Source organism: Theropithecus gelada, chromosome 14 (assembly GCF_003255815.1).
Source record: "Theropithecus gelada isolate Dixy chromosome 14, Tgel_1.0, whole genome shotgun sequence".
Classification (NCBI taxonomy): Eukaryota; Metazoa; Chordata; class Mammalia; order Primates; family Cercopithecidae; genus Theropithecus; species Theropithecus gelada.
In genome coordinates, this window is record NC_037682.1 from 50,713,247 (window position 1) to 50,738,445 (window position 25,199).

At 36.1% G+C, this 25,199-nt stretch overlaps 1 protein-coding gene across 2 annotated transcripts in view; it reads right to left on the minus strand.

Moving 5' to 3' along the window:
• PDE3B (phosphodiesterase 3B) overlaps nucleotides 1–25,199 on the minus strand; it is a 212,213-nt gene that overhangs the window by 84,352 nt on the left and 102,662 nt on the right. For both annotated transcript variants that reach the window (XM_025356030.1, XM_025356032.1), the window contains exon 2: nucleotides 11,569–11,619. In XM_025356030.1, coding sequence (XP_025211815.1) covers nucleotides 11,569–11,619 — 51 coding nt within the window. The remainder of the gene's footprint in view (nucleotides 1–11,568; nucleotides 11,620–25,199) is intronic.

The following is a 25,199-nucleotide window of genomic DNA, read 5'->3' on the forward strand; positions in this document are numbered from 1 at the left end:
ATCCCTGGGATGCAAGGCTGGTTCAACATTCGCAAATCAATAAACATAATCCAGCATATAAACAGAACCAAAGACAAGAACCACATGATTATCTCAATAGATGCAGAAAAGGCTTTTGACAAAATTCAACAGCCCTTCATGCTAAAAACGCTCAATAAATTCGGTATTGATGGAACGTACCTCAAAATAATAAGAGCTATTTATGACAAACCCACAGCCAATATCATACTGAATGGGCAAAAACTGGAAAAATTCCCTTTGAAAACTGGCACAAGACAGGGATGCCCTCTCTCACCACTCCTATTCAACATAGTGTTGGAAGTTCTGGCTAGGGCAATTAGGCAAGAGAAAGAAATCAGGGGTATTCAGTTAGGAAAAGAAGAAGTCAAATTGTCCCTCTTTGCAGATGACATGATTGTATATTTAGAAAACCCCATTGTCTCAGCCCAAAATCTCCTTAAGCTGATAAGCAACTTCAGCAAAGTCTCAGGATACAAAATTAATGTGCAAAAATCACAAGCATTCTTATACACCAATAACAGACAAACACAGAGCCAAATCATGAATGAACTTCCATTCACAACTGCTTCAAAGAGAATAAAATACCTAGGAATCCAACTTACAAGGGATGTGAAGGACCTCTTCAAGGAGAACTACAAACCACTGCTCAGTGAAATAAAAGAGGACACAAACAAATGGAAGAACATACCATGCTCATGGATAGGAAGAATCAATATCGTGAAAATGGCCATACTGCCCAAGGTAATTTATAGATTCAATGCCATCCCCATCAAGCTACCAATGAGTTTCTTCACAGAATTGGAAAAAACTGCTTTAAAGTTCATATGGAACCAAAAAAGAGCCCGCATCTCCAAGACAATCCTAAGTCAAAAGAACAAAGCTGGAGGCATCACGCTACCTGACTTCAAACTATACTACAAGGCTACAGTAACCAAAACAGCATGGTACTGGTACCAAAACAGAGATATAGACCAATGGAACAGAACAGAGTCCTCAGAAATAATACCACACATCTACAGCCATCTGATCTTTGACAAACCTGAGAAAAACAAGAAATGGGGAAAGGATTCCCTATTTAATAAATGGTGCTGGGAAAATTGGCTAGCCATAAGTAGAAAGCTGAAACTGGATCCTTTCCTTACTCCTTATACAGTTTCAGTTTTCTACATATGGCTAGCCAGTTATCCCAACACCATTTATTAAAAAGGGAATCCTTTCCCCATTTCTTGTTTTTGTCAGGTTTGTCAAAGATCAGATGGTTGTAGATGTGTAGTATTATTCCTGAGGGCTCTGTTCTGTTCCATTGATCTATATCTCTGTTTTGTTACCAGTACTATGCTGTTTTGATTACTGTAGGCTTGTAGTATAGTTTGAAGTCAGGTAGCGTGATGCCTCCAGCTTTGTTCTTTTGGCTTAGGATTGTCTTGGCAATGCAGGCTCTTTTTTGGTTCCACATAAACTTTAAATAAGTTCTTTCCAATTCTGTGAAGAAAGTCATTGGTAGCTTGATGGGGATGGCATTGAATCTATAAATAAATTACCTTGGGCAGTATGCCCATTTTCACAATATTGATTCTTCTGATCCATGAGCATGGAATGTTCTTCCATTTGTTTGTGTCCTCTTTTATTTCGTTGAGCAGTGGTTTGTAATTCTCCTTGAAGAGGTCCTTAACGTCCCTTGTAAGTTGGATTCCTAGGTATTTTATTCTCTTTGAAGCAATTGTGAATGGGAGTTCACTCATGATTTGGCTCTGTGTTTGTCTGTTATTGGTGTATAAGAATGCTTGTGATTTTTGCACATTGATTTTCTATCCTGAGACTTTGCTGAAGTTGCTTATCAGCTTAAGGGGATTTTGGGCTGAGGTGATGGGGTTTTCTAAATATACAATCATGTCATCTACAAACAAGGACAATTTGACTTCCCCTTTTCCCAACTGAATACCGTTTATTTCTTTCTCCTGCCTAATTGCCCTGGCCAGAACTTCCAACACTATGTTGAATAGGAGTGGTGAGAGAGGGCATCCCTGTCTTGTGCTAGTTTTCAAAGGGAATGCTTCCAGTTTTTGCCCATTCAGTATGATATTGGCTGTGGGTTTGTCATAAATAGCTCTTATTATTTTGAGATACACCCCATCAATACCTAATTTATTGAGAGTTTTTAGCATGAAGGGCTGTTGAATTTCGTCGAAGGCTTTTTCTGCATCTATTGAGATAATCATGTGGTTTTTGTCGTTGGTTCTGTTTATATGATGGATTATGTTTATTGATTTGCATATGTTGAACTAGCCTTGCATCCCAGGGATGAAGCCCACTTGATCATGGTGGATAAGCTTTTTGATGTGCTGCTGGATTCGGTTTGCCAGTATTTTATTCAGGATTTTCCCATCGATATTCATCAGGGATATTGGTCTAAAATTCTCTTTTTTTTGTTGTGTCTCTGCCAGGCTTTGGTGTCAGGATGATGTTGGCCTCATAAAATGAGTTAGGGAGGATTCCCTCTTTTTCTATTGATTGGAATAATTTCAGAATGAATGGTACCAGCTCTTCTTTGTACCACTGGTAGAATTCAGCTGTGAATCCATCTGGTCCTGTACTTTTTGGTTGGTAGGCTCTTCATTACTGCCTCAATTTCAGAGCCTGTTATTGGTCTATTCAGGGATTCAACTTCTTCCTGGTTTAGTCTTGGGAGGGTGTATGTGTCCAGGAATTTATCCATTTGTTCTAGATTTTCCAGTTTATTTGTATAGAGGTGTAAATAGTATTCTCTGATGGTAGTTTGTATTTCTGTGGGGTCGGTGGTGATAACCCCTTTATCATTTTTTATTGCATCTGTTTGGTTCTTCTCTCTTTTCTTCGTTCATCTTGTTAGTGGTCTATCAATTTTGTTGATCTTTTCAAAAAACTAGCTCCTGGATTCATTGATTTTTTGAAGGGCTTTTTGTGTCTCTATTTCCTTCAGTTCTGCTCTGATCTTAGTTATTTCTTGCCTTCTGCTAGCTTTTGAATGTGTTTGCTCCTGCTTCTCTAGTTCTTTTAATTGTGATGTTAGGGTGTCAATTTTAGATCTTTCCTGCTTTCTCTTATGGGCATTTAGTGCTATAAATTTCCCTCTACACACTGCCTTAAATGTGTCCCAGAGATTCTGGTATGTTGTGTCTTTGTTCTCATTGGTTTCAAAGCCTTCTTTTCACTATGTACCCAGTAGTCATTCAGAAGGTTGTTCAGTTTCCATGTAGTTGAGGGTTTTGAGTGAGTTTCTTAATCCTGAGTTCTAGTTTGATTGTACTGTGGTCTAAGAAATAGTTTGTTATAATTTCTGCTCTTTTACACATTTGCTGACAAGTGCTTTACTTCCAACTATGTGGTCATTTTTGGAATAAGTGCGATGTGGTGCTGAGAAGAATGTATATTCTGTCGATTTGGGGTGGAGAGTTCTGTAGATGTCTATTAGGTCCATTCGCTTGGTGCAGAGCTGAGTTCAATTCCTGGATATCCTTGTTAACTTTCTGTCTCGTTGATCTGTCTAATGTTATCAGTGGGGTGTTAAAGTCTCCCATTATTATTGTGTTGAAGTCTAAGTCTCTTTCTAAGTCTCTTAAGGACTTGCTTTATGAATCTGGGTGCTCCTGTATTGGGTGCATATATATTTAGGATAGTTAGCTCTTCCTGTTGAATTGATCCCTTTACCATTATGTAATGGCCTTCTTTGTCCCTTTTGGTCTTTGTTGGCTTAAAGTCTGTTTTATCAGAGACTAGGATTGCAACCCCTGCTTTTTATTGTTTTCCATTTGCTTGGTAGATCTTCCTCCATCCGTATATTTTGGCCTATGTGTGTCTCTGCACGTGAGATGGGTCTCCTGAATAAGTCAAGACACTGATGGGTCTTGACTCTTTATCCAGTTTGCCAGTCTGTTGTCTTTTAATTGGAGCATTGAACCCATTTGCATTTAAGGTTAATATTGTTATGTGTGAATTTGATCCTGTCATTATGATGTTAGGTGGTTATTTTGCTTGTTAGCTGATGCAGTTTCTTCATAGTGTCGATGGTCTTTACAATTTGGCATGTTTTTGCAGTGGCTGGTACCAGTTGTCCTGTAGGGCAGGCCTGGTGGTGACAAAATCTCTCAGCATTTGCTTGTCTGTAAAGGATTTTATTTCTCCTTCACTTAAGAAGTTTAGTTTGGCTGGATATGAAATTCTGGGTTGAAAATTCTTTTCTTTAAGAATGTTGAATATTGGCCCCCATTCTCTTCTGTTTTGTAGAGTTTCTGCTGAGAGATCCACTGTTAGTCTGATGGGCTTCTCTTTGTGGGTAACCCGACCTTTCTCTCTGGCTGCCCTTAACATTTTTTCCTTCATTTCAACTTTGGTGAATCTGACAATTATGTGTCTTGGAGTTGCTCTTCTCGAGGAGTATCTTTTTGCTGTTCTCTGTATTTCCTGAATTTGAATGTCAGCCTGCCTTGTTAGGCTGGGGAAGTTCTCCTGGATAATATCCTGAAAAGCGTTTTCCAACTTGGTTCCATTCTCCCCGTCACTTTCAGGTACACCAATGAGACGTAGATTTGGTCTTTTCACATAGTCCCATATTTCTTGGAGGCTTTGTTTATTTCTTTTTACTGTTTTTTCTCTAAACTTCTCTTCTCACTTCATTTCATTCATTTGATCTTCAATCACTGATATCCTTTCTTCCAGTTGATCGAATCGGCTACTGAAGCTTGTGCATGCGTCACGTAGTTCTCGTGCCATGATTTTCAGCTCTATCAGGTCATTTAGGGACTTCTCTAAACTGGTTATTCTAGTTAGCTATACGTCTAATCTTTTTTCAAGGTTTTTAGCTTCTTTGCGATGGGTTTGAACTTCCTCCTTTAGCTCCGAGAAGTCTGATCGTCTGAAGCCTTCTTCTCTCAACTCGTCAGTCATTCTCAGTTCCGTTGCTGGCGAGGAGCTGCGTTCCTTTGGAGGGGGAGAGGTGCTCTGATTTTTAGAATTTTCAGCTTTTCTGCTCTGGTTTCTCCCCATCTTTGTGGTTTTATCTACATTTGGTCTTTGATGATGGTGACATACAGATGGGCTTTTAGTGTGGATGTCCTTTCTGTTTGTTAATTTTCCTTCTAACAGTCAGGACCCTCAGCTGCAGGTCTGTTGGATTTTGCCTGAGGTCGACTCCAGACCCTGTTTGCCTGGGTATCACTAGCATAGGCTGCAGAACTGCAAATATTGCAGAAGGGCAAATGTTCCTGCCTGATCGTTCCTCTGAAAGTTTCCTCTCAGAGGGGCATCCAGCTGTATGAGGTGTCCTTCGGCCCCTACTGGGAGGTGCCTCCCAGTTAGGCTACTCAGGAGTCAGGGACCCACTTGAGGAGGAAGTCTGTCCGTTCTCAGATCTCAAACTCTGTGCTGGGAGAACCACTACTCTCTTCAAAGCTGTCAGACAGGAACATTTAAGTCTGCAGAAGTTTCTGCTGCCTTTTGTTCAGCTATGCCCTGCCCCCAGCATTGGAGTCTACAGAGGCAGGCAGGCCTCCTTGAGCTGCCGAGGGCTCCAAAGTGGCTTCCTCGTGGCTTTGTTTACCTACTCAAGCCTCAGTAATGGCGGGCGCCCCTCTGCCAGCCTCACTGCTGTCTTGCAGTTCAATCTCAGACTGCTGTTCTAGCAGTGAGCAAGGTTCTGTGGGTGTGAGACCCTCCGAGCCAGGCGCAGGATATAATCTCCCTGTGTGCCATTTGCTAAGACCATTGGAAAAGTGCAGTATTAGAGTGGGAATGACCCAATTTTCCAGGTGCCATCTGTCACGGCTTCCCTTGGCTAGGAAAGGGAATTTCCCTACCTCTTGCACTTCCCGGGTGAGGTGATGCCTCGCCCTGCTTAGGTTCACAGTCTGTGGGCTGCCCCCACTGTCCTGCACCCACTGTCCAACAAGCCCCAGTGAGATGAACCCGGTACCTCAGTTGGAAATGCAGAAATCGCCTGTCTTCTGCATCGCTCATGCTGGGAGCTGTAGCCTGGAGCTGTTCCTATTCGGCCATCTTGGAACCTACCCCCCTTCATTCTTAAAGAATACTTTTGCTGGATATAGACTTTATAGCCATTTTCTTCCAGTACTTCAAAAGTGTTCTGCCACTTCCTTCTGGTCTTCATGGTTTCAAGTGAGAAATATGCTATTACTTGAATTGGTGTTCCCCTATAGGTAATGTGTTGTTTCTCTCTGGATGCTTTTTAAGATATTCTCTTTGTCTTTAGCTTTCAGAAGTTTAACTGTGATGTGTCTTAGAGTAGATTTTGAGAGGTTGATACTATTTGGGGTTCAGAAAGCTTCTTGAATCTGTAGGATTATGTTTTTGGCTAAATTTGAGAAGTTTTCAGCCATTATTTCTTCAAATACTCTTTCAATCCCACCCTCTTTCTCCTTCTCAAACACCAATAATACAAATGTTGGTTCTTTGTTACTGCCCAACAGGTCCCTAGGACTCTGTTCATTTTGTTTCTGTTTTCTCTACGTTGTAAAAATTGGGTAAATTCTATTGATCTATGCTTAAGCTCACAGATTCTATCCTACTGTCATCTCCACTTTGTTATTCATCTTATCCAGTAATTTTAAATTTCTATTATTGTATTTTTCAGCTCTATAATTTCCATTTGTTTCTTTTTTATATTTCTTTTGCTAATATTTTCTTTCTTTTTCCATTTGTTTCAAGATACTTTGTAATTATTTGTTAGAGCATTTTTATGATGTTTGCTTTAAAAATCCTTGCCAGATGATTCCAAATCTGATTCATCTTGGTGTTGTCATTCCTTTTTCTTATTCAATTCGTGATTTTCTTGCTTTGGTATGATGGGTGATTTTTTATTTTATTCTCAATATTTTTACTATAACTTACAAGACTCTGGGTCCTACCAAAATCTTTGACATTAGAAGGCAGTATCCCCATTTAGGTTTGTCACACAGGTCCTGGTGTACTTTTGTGGGCTGTGGTTTGGATGACAATTTTCAAAGAATTCACAATCATTTTGGTGTGTTTGATTTTTTTTTTTTTTTTTTTGGGTGCCCCTTGAGTTCCCACTAGTCCATATTGGTACCTTAGGGTAGAGGGAGAGAGAGCTTCCTCAGGTTGAGTCATCTGGTTCCTTTAGGGGACAGAAAGGAGTCTCCAGGCCACAGGAATAAAGATCACTTTCTGGGCTAGGCATTTGTAAGGATATCCCCTTTGCCAGGCACATTGGCTACCAAGTGTCTGTCAGTGGGGAAGGGGAGTCTCATGCCCAGGAGGGAAGGAGAAAGCTTCTCCCTAGCCACTGATTGCCAGTGGCTCCAAATTAATTCCCCCTTGCTAGAGCCACCAGACTTGCTTAGTGTTGCTGGCAGGGCTCTTGTTTAATCTGGGGGAAAGAATAAGCCTACCTGTGTCACCTTATGTTTATAGGTTGAGAGTGGGGGCCTAGACCATGTTTTGCTGTTGGGTGTGGGTCATAAGAGACTCTGTCACTGTGTTGTTTTTCCTGTACTAAGGTCCCTAGTCAGTCTGCCTTCCTCTTTTCATTTTTCATAGTTCTCGCTTGATTTCCTCTTACATTATTTCCAGAGTTAATAACTGTACTTAGCAAGGAGGAAAAGAGAGAAATAAATATGGTAACACACACAGAGCATATAAAGTAATGTATAGTACAAATAACTAAAGGCAAAGATAGTACTGTTATTATTAGCAGAAAGTGAAGATATAAAAATATAGACAAAATGGCCAGGCGTGGTGGCTCACCCCTGTAATCCCAGCACTTTGGGAGGTCGAGGTGGGGAGATCACCTGAGGTCAGGAGTTCGAGACCAGCCTAACCAACATGCAGAAACCCCATCTCTACTAAAAATACAAAATTAGCCAGGCGTGGTGGTGCATGCCTGTAATCGCACCTACTTGGGAGGCTAAGGCAGGAGGATCGCTTGAACCCGGGAGGTGGAGGTTGCGGTGAGCTGAGATCATGCCATTGCTCTCCAGCCTGGGCAACAAGAGCAAAACTTCGTCTCAAAAAATGAAATATATATATATAGCGACAAAATGGCATTAGAGTTCAAAAGAGATATAGAAAACTTCCATTTGGATGGTAACAGAAATTTTATGGAAGGGGTAGCATTTTGAGCTGGGCCCTAAAAATTTGTTAGGATTATATTTATATTTGTTTACAATAAAACAAAACAAAAATGTATTGGGGAAGTATACTGCACAAAATGGACACCGCATAAATACAAGTATAAACGTGGTAAAATACAACTTTTAAGCAGTAAAATAATGCTATACAGGGAACATGAAATTGTTAAAGTACAGATTATATAAGAAAGCAATGAAAAACAGGCTGGAAAGACATGTTGGGACCAAATTTTTGAGAACAATTGATTCCAAGCTAAGTAATATGAGTAATAAAGGGTCGTATATAATAGATTTTGAACAGGTTGCTAAAAATAGAAAATAAAGTAAGTTAAGGGAAAAAGATGTGATAGAACGCAATGCAATTTTAGAGAGGATAGTTGGGGTATGCCTCACTAAGAAGGAAATGTTTATGTAAAGACATGACAAGGTGTAGGAAATAAGCATTCCAAGCAGAAAGACTAGCAAGTGCAAAGACCTGAGTTAGAAGCCTGTCTGACTTGCTTGGGGAATAATAAGGAGGCCAGTGCAGCTGGAACAGAGTAAATGAAGGAGAAAGTAGTAGAAGACAAACAGAAGTACAAGAGAGTAAGGGAGGGAACCATGTTGTGTAAGTTCTTTTACGTACATGACAAAGACTTTTACTCTGGGTGAAACAGGAGAGAAATGAGCAAGAGAGTGACAGATCAAATTGAATATTCAAATTATTTGCCACAATTTTAAAGTTGAACTTAAATTCCTATTTTCCATTCACTTTTTTTTGGCAAAATCTTGATTGTTAAACAGAAAGTTGAGAATAGTTTTTATGTTTTAAATGGCTATTGAAAAAGAAGAGGAGTGGCAGGGAGAAGAGGAAAAAGGAGAGGAGGAGGAGAAGCAGTAGGGGTGGCAGAAGGTAGCAATGGCTGTATGACCTGCAAATGCTAAAATATTTACTCTCTGGCCTTTTAAAGAAAAAAATGCTCATTTCTGTCTTATACTTCAAGTTCAGATTAGTATTTATTATTATTGAAATTTATATAATATTGGCTCACATTTGTACTGAGTACTAGGCACATATTAATTAGCCCTTTGAGGGAACTGGTATTATTCTCAATTTGTAGGTGAGGAAATAGGTTCAGAGTGTCTTAAGAGGCTTGCCTAATATTTCAGCCAAGAGGGACTGGTTTGTATCAGACCAACTCTTCTGTCTAGAACAACTAGAAAAGCTGAAATAAAATATAAATAGCATACATTAGCATACATTTCAAGGCATCAAAACACAACCAAACAGCCAGAGCATAAAGGGCCAAGAACCCAGAATTAAGAGAAAAGATTAAAAGAAACCCAACATTCTGTGCTACTCTTTTCCCTCTAGGAATTTTCTGCTGATTCATAACTGGCACAGAGCAGAGAGGATGAAAAGCACAAAAGAGGCCAGGAAACAGAGTAGAGATCTATAGTCTCAAGGGGGTGGGAGACTGAAATTGCAGTTCAGAGTTATGAAGACAGGGAGGGCCAAACAAGATCTCAAAGTGATGAGAAAAACAAAGTAGTGAGCTTAAATTCAGACCTGCTTTTCCTCTAAAGGCATTTGCCAATTTATAAAAGTGGCTAAGAGAGAGAGATAAATCAAGTAGAAATCCTCAAAAAGATTTCTATTTGGAAATTAAAATAGGGCTTTCAGCAGTCTCACAAATGCCAGAAGGAACAACAAAAAAAGGAATTCCTAGAAAAACACAAGTAACTCAATTGTTAGAAGAAAAGATGGAAAACCTAAATAGTACTAAAACAAAGAAATTGAATCCATAACTTAAAATTTGTCCACAAAAGAATTATTCAAGGTGAGGTAGCTTCACCAGAGCATTCTTCCAAACATTAAAGGAGGAAATAATACCAATTTTTAACCTTAACCAAACTTTTTGAGATAATAGAAAGGGTAAATATCTCACCTTATTTTATTTTGATATCAAGGTTCTTGGTAACCGTGATACCAATATAATGCCAAGAACATTATGAAAAGTAAGAATTTATAGGCCAACACTCTCTCATAAACACAAATTCAAAATTTCTAAACAAAACATTAACAAATAGAATCTAGGGATAAAGATTTTTTAAAAATACATCTTGATCAAATTTACTTTATTCTGGGAATACACGGATGGTTTAACAAACACACCAATTAATGCAATTCACCACATTAGTAGAATAATTAGAAAAAAATTCTCGAATCATTTGAGTAGATGCAGAAAAAGCATCTGATAAAATTCTATATCCATTCATGACTAAAAAAGAGAAAAAAAGTCCTTAGTAAACTAGAATTAGAATAAAACTTCCTTAATCTGCTAAAGGGTATCTATAAAAAAGCATTAGTGGTGATATGTTGAACATTTTCTCCCTGAGTTCATGAAGAAAAACAAGGCTGCCTACTCATACCACTTCCATTCAACACTGAATTGAAGGTCCTAGACAGTACAATAACATGAGAAAACGAAATAAAAGGCATAGGTTTGGAAATAAATAAATAAATCTGTCTTTACTCATAGATAACATTATTGTGTACTTCAAGACTTAATCTTCAAATAAGCTATTAGAATTATTAAGTAAATTTGGCATAATGGGAAAGATCAATAAAGATATACATCAAAAGTTAACACAGTTAACACAGTTATTGCTTGATGTTTTATGAGTGATTTTTCTTTTTCCTCCTTATATTAAATACTTCTATTTTCATTTTATCTGATATAAACGTATATTACTTAGGTATTCAAAAAATTAATCTTAACACATATTATTTCATTTGTATATATATATAGTGTTCAAAAATTAGCAAAACTAGTTACTAGAAGTCGGATAGGATTTACCTTTGAGGATATAGGTAATGACTGGAATTGGGCATAAGCAAGGCTTCTGAGATACTGGAAACATTCCATTTCTTCATATCGGTATCAGTTACATGGGATGTTTAACTTCTGAAAATTGAGCTGTACACTTTTCTGCATGTATGTTATAATTCAATAAAAAGTTTACCAAAAAATAAAAGTTGGGTATCTTTACTTCCCTAATAAAATATGTTGCCAATTGCTTTGCTTTGTCTCAGATATGGCCTTCCATCTATTTTTTCCCCTTTATAGATCAGTGGTCCACATCAGAAAAGAAAAAAATCTTATTCTTAATATAGAAATATTAGTTGATTCTGAGCCCAGATTATATTAGCAATATTTTCATAACAATTTATATAAATTTGGTTTTTTATCATTTTCTTTTTCCCTTATAATTAAAATGTATTTTTAAAAAATCTACCTCAATGAAGGTTCTAGTTAACTTATGAGTTTAGTTAAAGAAAATCTTATGGCACAGAAATATTGCAAATCTTTAAGTGTCAAAAGTTTCATCACAGGTATTATTTAGTGATATTACTCATACTTACTTGATAATGAGGCTTATACCATTGCTTTAAGTCCCAATCCCAAAGAATCATCTGGAAAAAAAAATTCACTTGGTTACAAACCAGAAATAAATAAACAAGAATATGTAAAGACAAAATTGAGCATTTTCCATTACAATTATCTAATATAGCTCAAAATCTGGAAGAGATACTGGAATGGTGAGAATAAAAATTATCTCCAGACAGAATATTTCATTAATTAATACAATCTGTAATTGAGAAATCAAAATAAAGAATTATCACAATAAAGTAACTAAAACAAGCCATATTAATCTTCAAATATTACCACAAAAAGGAAAATATAAATCCAAAACCACATTAAGTCACAAAAAATAAAAGAAATATTACACATCATCAGATATTCTCTGCCTACCCACCATCTCCAAAGGCTCATCATGGGTGATGGGTGATGCTATCTTCTTACCAATAAGGTACTTCTGTCAAAAATATTTTGAAAAGTTTGTTGTCCTTGGGGTTAGATTAAGTATAAAGGAATGGATTTATCAAAAGCAGCACATACTCCTTTTGATATGCAGATAATTAGTGATTGTTTTCCTGTCTGTCTCCTTGATAGACTAGCCTATCAACGGTAACTTTAGTCCCAGACTACTTTTTTTTCCTACCTTTCTTCCTAACAAGCTTTTTGGCTGCTTCCCAACCCAATATAGTAGTCACTACATATGCCCAAGGAGATAAAATTAACTTTAATTTAGGAAGTTATAACTGCTACCTATCATCAATCCTAAATTTCTTTGACATTTACTGAGTTAAATAGGTCTTCTCCTTTTGATTAAATAATACATTATAACAGCTATTTTGTACATAGCTTTGAACCTTTATTGAATATGAGCCTAATCTGTAATATAATCATATAATTTCTATATATTGAACTATCTGTGTTGTTTCTTGTCCTTCAGGCTTAAGTTTTCTGGTTGCAAAAGATCTTATTTGGGGCTTTGCAGGCCACATAAGGTCTCTATGGCATATTCTTTGCTTTTTGTTTTTGTTTTATAACCCTTTAAAATGCAAAAAAAAATTATTAGCTCAAAGGTCATACAAAAACAGGCTGCTGGCAGGATTTGGTCAGTGGACTACAGTTTGTTGACTCATATTTTACATAATACACCCATGCTTAATCACTCAAAAAATTGTCAATTATCATTATCACCATCTCCTCATCAATATCCTTGCAGAACGTAATTTCTTTCTTACCACTGAAGAAAAATCTATTTCTTCCCAAAGAAAATTCAGACACAGTACAATCACTTAGAAGGCTCATGAACCAGTGCCCACAAAATGGCTCTGATATAACTACATGCAAAGTATACCACATATATAACAGACACATTAAATTTAAGCAATATTTTATATGGTCCTAAATGTGGTCCTGATATAATTATTTCAGGTTGTGATTTAATCAGCATATAATCTAGATTCAAGGGACACTAATTATTGCAAATAAAGATATTAATAGCTTCCTAAAATGCTTCTTAAGATTAACATAACCTAAAATCCCTAAGTTTCTTTTATACATGATATTGTTATGATCCATTTTCCTCCATGCTATTCTTATAAATATGGCTTTTTAGACCCAATGGCAATACTTTACTTCTGCCCTTATTTTAGCCTGTCAGTTTCTTTGGAGATTGAGAATGTCAACTACCCTATTCTTCATTCCTCCCATTATCATGACATCTATAAATCTGATGTTTTCTTAAGTTCACGAATAGATGTATAGAAGAGACAGGAGTGAAAACAGAGCCATACCATGTATCACTAAAAATCACCTATGAGATAGGCATCAATGAACTAATTTGCATTCTCGGTCTACAACCTTACCTAACTGTACTATCACCTGATCCATATTTCTATACTTCTCCCACAATAACACCATCAAACAGAGAAAAATACTTGTATACCTTATTTCCCTGATTCATTACCCTAAGTAGAAGTTGATTTGTTGCTCACTCAAGCATACTTTCATTAGAATGGTTTCTTAACATTGAGTAGTCTGCCTTCCCCACTTCATTGACCTACATGATTAAATAAACATTACCTTTTTAAATATTTGTACTCTAATGCCAAGAGCCATGTTTGTATTCATGTGATATATTCTCAACAGGGGTGCTATCACTCCCAAGCAGGTGGTAATTGGTTCTTGGGGGGAAAAAAAAAAATCTTGAAAATTAAAATGGTTCATAGCCCTCCAAAGGTTACAGTAGACAAACAGATGTACTGTACATCTTTGGTAAGAAAATGACATGAAGTGGGAGATTAGGGAAACATATATATAACATATTTATATATGTATATATAATATTTTACATATGTATAGATAATATTTTGTATATTATATGTAATATAAACATATATATATATATATTCCTGGATTTGGGGTTGTAATGAAAATACAGTGGAGAAACACTGATATAAAGTAGTCCTGCTGCTTACTTATAAGAGCAATCTCAGCTTATATTTTGTGAAAGTTCTCTAACGCATTGAGACAATTGTAAGGCTGCCTATGCAGAAGGAAGGCTGCTAACATGAGAAGGAATGTATGCCCTATTTTAACTGGACTCCTAAAGGTCTCTAAAAATCTTACTATGTACAATGCTTTTTTTTCTCTGCTTGCTTTCTTTAGATCTCTCTACCATAGCATTTTGTATTACAATATTTCAATATTATAGTATTACAATATTACAGACCATCTTCCACAATATTGCATATTACAATATTGTAGTATTACAATATTACAGACCATCTCCCTCAATAAATTCACTCCTCCTGGCCCTTTATCCCATTATCATAGTTTTCTCTCACTTGTGCTTGCTAGGTTAGCTTTGAATCAATTCTTAAGCAAAGCCTAATCTTATTTGCAGTCACTTTCTCTAGGATGAAAATTACATTACCCTAAAGCAGCAGGTCTTACTGTGAAATCCCCTTCATATTAGGAATTGAAAGCAGATACACAGAAAGCCACAAAGAGCTGGCAGACTGCCTTCTGTGTAATTTGAGCAACTAGAATATTAGCGATTTTGAGAAAACAATTTTCTCCATAAGTAATAGAAGATGAAGGACCCAGGAATTCCACAGCTAGGTACACATCTTAGAGCAGTATTCAAAATGCAGTCCATAACAAGATAAATACAGAAATTCAGAGTAAAGGTTTATATATTTTTATAGCAATTTGACATTGGTGAGACATTTTTAGTATATTTTACAAAAGCATCAATCCACAACAGATCAGGGAAAAACTCAAAAACTTGGTCCTTTGCTACAGTTTGACAGAAGGAGACAAGAAGAATGCACATAGCTGTGCAGCTTAGGGTAGCAAAAAACTAGATACAATCCAAATGTTCATCAACAATAAAAGAGAAAAATTTTGGTATATTCATACAATGGAGTACAGCAGTGAAAATGAATGAAGTACATACAGCTACATAGTGTATGGATGGATCTCAGAAACAATGTTGAACAAGAAAAGCAAATCACAGACAGATACATAAAGTATAACTTCACTCATTTAAAATGAAATACACACTGAGATATGCTTATTAGAAATACATATGGTAAACTGTAAAGAAATTCAGGATGGTGATTATCTCTAAAAGAGAAAGAAGTGAACCAGATCCAGGAGTGACACACAGGGAACTTCAATGTTAATGGCAATGTTCAAAAATAACAGTAATGGTGGGTCGATGGTGTCTGTTTCTTTAGTCTCTATACTTTACATGTATTTCATAAATATTTGTTCAGCTTTAGTTAAAAGTTAAGATGAATTTAGGAAGGTAAGGAAGTAGAGAAAGTGACTAGAGAAAACTCTTTTGAAAAACTGTGCTGTAAAGGCAAGAATGAAATGAAGCAATCTTTAGAAAAAAATGTGGGAATAATACTTTTTTTTTTAACATGGTAGGTTCTAAAGCATGCTTGTACTTGATAGGAATGATCCTGGACAGTGGGAGAACTAATGACAGAATAAAGTGAGAAATATGCAAAGAGCAAATACTTAATGAAAATACTGCTAAGTGTCTCTGTAATATTAGATTACATATGCGTATACATGAAATATATATATATATATTTAAAAACATAAAATTTTAAACTAGGAAACAGTAATAGAGTATTAGCCATTATTTATCAAATTATGATCTGTCAATCACTAGTTGTTCCTCCTTGTCCCAGAATAGTTAGAGGGAAAAAGGAAACAATTTAGTTTGCATATATTTCATAATTGTGAACTATAAGGTTAATTTTGATTTCCACAGAAATCTCATTATCTTAACAAATTATATTCTTAAAAGCTGAAAAGGTTCTCTAAGATGTGCATTATTCTAAAAGAGAACAAATCATCTTTCCTAAAGTATTTTCACACCATTTGAATATTATTTATATCTTTTAAATTTGCATTATTTTCATTGTGTTGCATTATACTCCTCAATCAATAAAATAAATAAATGGCTCAAAACTGGTTTCTAAAGCCTAAGGTATTGATAAAAACAAGGTAACATAAATAGCTCAGAATAAATGTTAAGCCTAAATCAAGAATAGGACTCTAATGCAAACAATATAAATCTGTGCGTGTGATAATACCATACAACGGGATAAAACCAAAAATTTTACTAGCACATACAACAGCAACTATCTAAAAGCTGGATTTCTTTTTGACTGGTAATTCATTTACCCCATATTCTTCTGGATGTTGTCTATTTTGAAACTTTATCAACTAATGACATGAAGCTATGGAACGTTTTCAAAAAAAACATAAAAACCTCTTTGGTAAATGAACAGAATCTTTCTAAAACAAGCACAAAATGCTTTCATATATGAAACTGAAGATTTTTGTTCCTAAAAGAGAAGAGACAAAAACTACACAGGCACCATTCAGATTCTGTGCTCCTCCTAGCAAAAGCATATAAAAAAGATAGACTATTGCTGAGAGATTTATAAAACTCTCAGCCACACAAATGATGAACATTATGCTGAAAGAAAAACCAGATATTTTACTTTACTGCTTGATAAGTGCACTGAAGTGCAGAGTCCAAATCAGCTCTTGGTATATGTGTAATACACATGAGAAAGAATAGCAGACAAGTTTTTATGTTTTTACCTCTGAAAAATCCATACTATAAAAGATAATTTTTTCCTACTTTAATATTTATTTTGTAAACTATCATATAGACTGGGAAAAATGTGTTGAAATCAGTCCTGAGAGAAAAAATCAGTTGTCTGCACATCAAGAAAAAGCTTTGCTAAGCAAGGAGTACTACACTAACTGCAAATTTATATACCCTGTTTTTGTTGTTGTTTTCACAGAAAAGGGCTGGTGGTTAAAATACATTATGCTGAGTTCAATGTTAAAGAAATAGCATAAATGTAAGTGCACTCAACTTTTTGGATACAGAGTATACATCTTTTCAGTGTGCTGTGCAAAAACTGGGAAAATAAAGTATTTAAAAGCAAATATAAAATATAAAGAGCAAACAGTACTATTTTCAATAAAATGCAAAAGCCTCTATTTCTTAAACTTTCAAGTATGATAATGTCCATCAACTTAGCAAGTGACTCAGCCTTGAAAGAGTCTTCAGTGAGCAATCTCTTAATTCCGGAGTCCCTGTTTAATCTGAGTATTCAGAACCAACAGCCAAAAAACCCCTGCTGACGTTCCTCATAAATTATAATTTTGGTTGGATTTTTCCAATTTAAGAGAAATAGGGATGAGAAAAGAATATGACGATATACAATGAACCTACAACAAGCAGCCTATTTACTCAACATTGAGCTAAATAGAGATACCTTTAATATTGCAAATATACACTGATATAAAATATTTTAATTTTTTAGTTTTCAAAAATTGTGATTCTTTTTTATACATTTACCTTAAGTTGGTGGGTAGCTACCATACATACTGAATGCATAGTTGGCGGTACATGTACATTAAAAGTTTTAAGAAATATTGGTTCAAGCACTCATTCCTCATACATAATAAAATGTAGCTATTTTAAAATTTTACTTCCAAGTAGACAGTAAATGCTCTGATACACATTGTTTCCAAGTCAGCAAAGTTTTAGGCATCTAAACCCCAATACCAAAGTAGATCTTGTAAGTAACTTAAATATAAGAATTTAAAAATAAAACTAAATTTTTAATTTCAGTTTAAAACAAAAAGTTATAGTGCTATGATATGTTTTTAAAATGTAGTTCTGTCGAACTATAAGACATCATTTAATGAAAGCACAAAATTTTAACTTGCTGGTTTTAGGAGCTTCCATTATTATATTTATCTCTTTCCTTCTGTGCTAATATATAATACAATACCAGAAATTATTATTTCTTTTCATACTGTGGTTATTTGTTCAAAACTAATTAAGGAACAGTAATTTCTCTAAGTAATATATACTATTAAAAATTATTTAAGTTGATTTAAGTGTACCCAAGACTGTGCCTTTATTTAAATTCATTTTTTCTTGATGGTTAAGAAGTTGAATCCTGATAAAAGTTTCTGTTTGAATATGTTTTTAAGTCTAACATGCTCTATGGAGCTCTACAAAACCACCAAAACCACAGTGAAACATCAGCAGTACAACCAGGAGATGTTATCAGGTTCAATTACGTCAATGAGGCTTTATTTCATTGTTCTCTATGTAGCCAAAAAGAAAAACATGTATGTGCCCTCAAATCAAACTTACAGAACTGTTATATTTATGTGAAATTTAAAAAGAATACTTATTATAGTACGGCTCTGAATTAACTGTTATAGCATCCTATATTCTCCTATTTCTTGATGACATTTTACTTGAGCTTCATATATAAATCTATGCTAATGAAACTGATTGAATTCAGTGTTTCCAACTGTTTCTATGCTTTCCAACTTAGGCCCAATAAAAAAATCCACTTAACTCTTTGTGTGTGTTTAGCGAACATAAATCAAAAACAAAATAAATGAATAGCCAAAAAGTTAAACTAACTAAAGCTATATTTTCTTTTTTTTTTTTAAACATTTTCAACATTATGTTTACCCCATAGAGCAGAGAACAAGCAATAAAAACACAGTAAATAGGCCGGGCGCGGTGGCTCAAGCCTGTAATCCCAGCACTTTGGGAGGCCGAGACGGGCGGATCACGAGGTCAGGAGATCGAGACCATCCTGGCTAACACGGTGAAACCCCGTCTCTACTAAAAATACAAAAACTTAGCCGGGCGTGGCGGCGGGCGCCTGTAGTCCCAGCTACTCGGGAGGCTGAGGCAGGAGAATGGCGTGAACCCGGGAGGCGGAGCTTGCAGTGAGCTGAGATCACGCCACTGCACTCCAGCCTGGGTGACAGAGCGAGACTCCGTCTCAAAAAAAAAAAAAAAAAAAAAAAACACAGTAAATAATGCACAGTAGTTACCACTGCTACTACTGTTTAGAGTGCAAAAGATAGTAACCTTGAACCCTATGTGACAAAGAAATAACCCTATGCAGAAAAACTGAGAAGCAGAAAAAAAACTGTGGGGGGAGTGGGAGGGGGAGGAGACTAGTATTACCTGGAAACTGATGTCATTTACTATTCTTTCCAGTCACATAATATCATGATGGTCATGGTAACTTAAACTGCATGCTACGTATCAGCACTGTGTTAGGCGCTTACTATATACTGTCCCTTTTCATCTTTACTAGAATTATCTGTGGTAAGCCTTATTTCCCCATTTTACAGATGACAAAACAAAGACTTCCCAAAGTCTCATGATTAGTAAGTGACAGGGACAGAACTTAAACCTAGATCTGCCTAATTCCAAAGCTTTAAGGACTAACCATTATGCTGTGGCATCTTATATTTGTCATTTAATAAACACTGCTATATGCTAGCAATGTAGCAGGTGCTTGGCAGTACATGTAACATCACAGCAACTTTGCGGTAGCCTCATTTTATATATGGAGAAGTTGAGGCTTAATGATTCTACCGATTACTCGGCATTCATCTCCCACTTTCATCTTTTGCCCTTCTCTGGACCCTAGGGAGAGTGAACCCTAAATTCTGTAACACCTAAGAAGCCTTGCAGCTGGTTTCTGCTTACATCTAGCCAATGGAGGTCAATAGCAGAAAAATGGCATTGAGGAGTAGAGAGAGATCAAAGTTATTTCTTCTCTGCTGCTTCCTTACCTATGAACCATTGTCTCTGGCAACAACTGTGTTCCTCCATGACTACAGCTCTTACCAGCTGGTCCTTCCTTCATATGTTCAGCAATCACTAAACTAAAACCACCATGTCCACTCTTGCCTCTTCAGCCCCAGGTGAGGTAACAGCTTTCCATAATTGCTAGTTTCCAGGTGCCTTACCATATCTTGCCCATTCCTTAATGCTGTTCATTCTCTCAAAGTAGACTCTTCATTAAAGTGTTTTTATTTGAATCACTTTTTAGTGAATTTTATTTCTTGCTGGGTCCCTAAATAATACAGGGGCATTGTAACTAAGTTCTGCCACACGCCAGCTAGTAACTGGCAGAGCTAAAATCTAAACCCAGGTTTATCTCCCTCCAATTTCATTCCTTTCCACTATGCTAAAATGGTAATAATTTTTATAATACATTTCTTTCAAACAATGGAAAGCATCTACCTAGACCTAGTTTTTATTTATCAAATCATCAAATTACCTTCTAATATCTGTATCCATATACCTGGTATTTCATTCTGTCACAACAGATTAACTGTCTGCTCCAGCCTACAGCTACTTTTCCATAAATGTAGTAGATTCGATTCCCTCCTCCCTACCTAAAGATATTTCAGCAGCAATTCTTTCTCATCATCATTTTTTCTCTACTAAATCATTCCAATTAGATTATAAACATGCTGCAGTTTCTCACATCTCACACATTCATTACACACACATACACCTTTATCATGATCATACTTCAACCTAGCCACTATCTCATTTCTCTGTAAAATTCCTCAAAAGAGTTGTCTTCATTGGTTGTTTCTAGTTCTTCTCCTTTCATTCTCTGGTAAGCTGACTCTAATCAGGTATTGGCACTTTTTCATTAAATCTGTTCTTGATGAGGTTTCTAATGTTGTTAAAACCAATGGTCAAGTCTCTCTTCATCCTTCTGATCCATCACCATTTGACACAATCTAACACTCTTTCCTCCCTGAAATTATTTTTCTCACTTGGCTTCTGGAGTATTACATTCTTCAGATTTCTTTCTAATTCATTGAACAGTATTTCTCAGTCTCCTCTCTGAGTCTTACTTACCATTTTGATGCTTTAACATTGCTGTGACCCCCCCTGACCTTGGACCTCTTCTCTTTTCTATTTCATCTAGCTTTGTGGGTGTAAATACCTTCAATAAGCTAATGACTCACAAATGTATATGTATCTTCTTCTCTGAGCTGAAGAATTATATTCCAATAGCCTACTCAACATCTCCAGTTGGCTGTCTAATAGATAACTTGAACTTAACATGTCCAAAACTGAACTGACCTTCCTCCCCATAGTCTTCCCTCATCTCAGTTAGGGGCAATCTCATCATTACCTTGGCTTAAGCCAAAAACATAACTCCCCTCTTTCTCACACATCACGCTGGAGAATCCTGTTATCTCTACTGTCATAATATGTACAGAATATAAACACTTATCATATCTTCATTGCTCCCACTCTAGCCTAAGCCATCATGCTCTCTTGCCCAAATTATTACCAAAGCCTCCTAAATATTCTTTGCTTCCTTTCTTGCCCAGGTAGAATCTATTCTCAATAGAGCAAAGCAACCCTCTTAAAGCTTACGTCACATAATGTCACTTCTTTGTTCAACACTCTCCAGTGACTTCTCATCTCAATCTGAGTAAAAGCCTAAGGTTTTAACAATGGCCTACAAGGCCCTCTCCACTCCCCTCCAGCTAACTTGGTTTATTTACTATTCCTTGAACAGGCCAGGAAAGTTCAATAAAGATTCATTACCCTGCATCTTCCTTTTTCTTAATAAATTAAAAAGGAAATAACAGCACAACACTATTATCTAGTGTGATGTTCTAAAGCCGTACTGATAAATTTTATAAAGCAGCACTTAAAATATGTATTAAGGAATTTCTTGGTGATTTTTCTTTTCCTGTCAAGAAGTACAAAACCAGCTGGGTGGGGTGGTGAATGCCTGTAGTACCAAGCAGGAGGAGTACTTGAGCCCAGGAGTTCAAAACCAGCCTGGGCAATATGGTGAGACCACATTTCAAAAAAAAGAAAAGTATAAAATCAGGAGAGACAGGGTCTCACCATGCTGCCCAAACTGGTCTTAAACTCCTGAGCTCAAGCGATATGCCAGGCTCAGTTTCCCAAAGTGCTGGGATTACAGGCATGAACCACCACACCCAACTGACTTGCCTTTATTATAGAACTGAATATTAAATTTGGGAGATATAGATACTAAAGAAAATTAACAAAAAAGCATCAGAATAGATCTTAATTAACCAAAAAGAAAAACTTAAAACTCAATTTATATTCAGAAACTAATCTTTTTCCATTTAAAATGAAAATGTACCATTTTTATTTGGGATTTTTATTAGTCAGATAGAAATTACTCCAGTTGCCAGCAGTATATATTTGACACTGTTAGGCATTAGCTAAATAAATGTTTTGTCATGGTAACCGTGCTTAAAATTAAGCAGACAAAGATGCTAGCCCCATAGCAACTTGATTTAAAAATGAAAACGGGAAACTTCTTGTCTATTAAAAAAAATCAGATTCCCCAGGGATCATCATGGTATCCTACACTTATAAAACAAAATGTACTAAAAGTTTTATGCTCTGAATAGGCAAAATAACTTTTCCAATTAACTTTAAACACGCAGACAAATTAACACTACATTTTGAGAAAAAACTTTACAAAGGACCATTAAATACTAATTGTTCATGTATAAAATAGCATAAAATAATAAAAATCTGAGAATTATCTAATACTGAATTGACTATTACTACAAAATGGCATGTATAAGCTAATGAAACTGACAAATCAAAACCAAGCTTCAAGTAATCCTATCTAAAATGAGCACGATGTCTAACTACTGTTCAATGTGAAATGATTTCTTTTTCCAAACATTGCACTTTTTGGTAGTGCCAAACAAATAAAAAATTACCATTTATAATTCCAAATGGCATAGAAAGGAAAATCAGATGATAATTAAAGTCTTTCAAAGATCAATGTACTAGTAGAATTTTTAAAGACTGCTATTTTTAATTCAATGATCTTTTTTCTATATTAATAGCACTGCTCATTTATTAGGAAGCAAATACACAAGCCTAGTGTTTTATTGTGATGACAGAGTCTAGCACGATGAAAAATTGTGCTAATTCTTGAACACAAAACAATTAAAAAAATAAACAATCCTAGAAGGAGTAATTTCTAGTATAGGATAATAGGAAAATTATAGTTAAGAATAATTTATTGTATATTTCAAAATAGAAGAACTGTAATGTTCCCAACACAAAGAAAAGATAAATCCTGGAGGTGATGGATATTCCAATTACCCTGATTTGATTGTTACACAATGTATACACGTATCAAAATATCACATGTACCACAAAAATATGTACAACTGTGATATGTCAATTTTTTAATATTCCAAAAGAATATATATGCACACTGAGAACAGTGGTTACTTTTGTGGGATAAGTTGAGAACTAAGCAATGCGAAAGAGAATTGTCAATGTATGACTGTTTCCACTTTTTGCCTTTTGAACCATGTGAATATATTATGTACTTTGAAATATTAAATAAGAACCCCATTAAACTTGATTTTGAAGAAAAACAATTTTAAACTATCCTAGTCTTTTTGGTATGCTGATGGTCAATGAGGACAACTAAGTAATCCATTAGGCTGGCAGCACGTATGTGAGTATAGGAACTGTTTACTAATTCATCAATTATTAATATAAATTAGATGCAAATTATGCACCTTTGGTCTCCAGGAGATCGAGGTCTGATTTGTTCCTACTTTGATTATAGCATCTAGCACAGTGAGTACCCAGCACATAATCATTGTTTAATAAATATCTGTAGAATGATTTAACCTATAAATATCACTTGTTCCATTACAAATTTGAAATTTTGGTTACAGAATCTATGAACACTACTACTAATAGCTAACATTTATTAAGGGCTTACTATATGCCATTATCTCACTTGAAACTTGAAACAACCTTGTGGCTGTCCTCATTTTTACCATAAACTGTGGCCGAGCAAGTCTTAAGAAACTTGCCCAGACTTACAGGGCAAGGGAGTAGCAGAGCCAGAATCAAACTGTGGTTTCTCTAACTACAAAATTCATAACTTTAACAACAATATTATACTGCAATACTCACTATTTATAGGTTGAGAATCTCTATTATGTAAGTCTCTTTCATCCTATAAAAATGACCAGTTTATAAAAATCTCAAAATAATGCATTTTCAACTGATAAAAAATAGCAATGCATTATTTACCTTCCAGGCTTCTTACTACTTAGCCTCCTCCTGAAGCTGAGTTCTAAACCACTTAAAACAACATCTGTGGCCAGGCACAGTGGCTCACATCTGTAATCCCAGCACTTTGGGAGGTCAAGGTGGGCAGATCATGAGGTAAAGAGATCGAGACCGTCCTGGCCAACATGGTGAAACCCCATCTCTATTAAAAATACAAAAATTAGCTAGGCATGGTGGCGTACACCTGTAATCCCAGCTACTCTAGAGGCTGAGGCAGGAGAATCGCTTGAACCCAGGAGGTGGAGGTTGCAGTGAGCCGAGATCACACCACTACACTCCAGCCTGGCGACAGAGCAAGACTCCGTCTAAAAAAACAACAACAACAACAAAAAACAAAACTACTTCTTTTTATTTTATTTATTTATTTATTTATTTATTTTATTATTATTATACTTTAAGTTCTAGGGTACATGCGCATAACGTGCTGGTTTGTTACATATGTATACTTGTGCCATGTTGCTGTGCTGCACCCATCAACTCGTCAGCACCCATCAACTCATCATTTACATCAGGTATAACTCCGAATGCAATCCCTCCCCCCTCCCCCCGTCCCCCTCCCCATGACAGGCCCCGGTGTGTGATGTTCCCCTTCCCGAGTCCAAGTGATCTCATTGTTCAGTTCCCACCTATGAGTGAGAACATGCGGTGTTTGGTTTTCTGTTCTTGTGATAGTTTGCTAAGAATGATGGTTTCCAGCTGCATCCATGTCCCTACAAAGGACACGAACTCATCCTTTTTTATGGCTGCGTAGTATTCCATGGTGTATATGTGCCACATTTTCTTAATCCAGTCTGTCACTGATGGACATTTGGGTTGATTCCAAGTCTTTGCTATTGTGAATAGTGCCGCAATAAACATACGTGTGCATGTGTCTTTATAGCAGCATGATTTATAAACCTTTGGGTATATACCCAGTAATGGCACGGCTGGGTCATATGGTACTTCTAGTTCTAGATCCTTGAGGAATCACCATACTGTTTGCCATAATGGTTGAACTAGTTTACAATCCCACCAACAGTGTAAAAGTGTTCCTATTTCTCCACATCCTCTCCAGCACCTGTTGTTTCCTGACTTTTTAATGATCGCCATTCTCACTGGTGTGAGATGGTATCTCATTGTGGTTTTGATTTG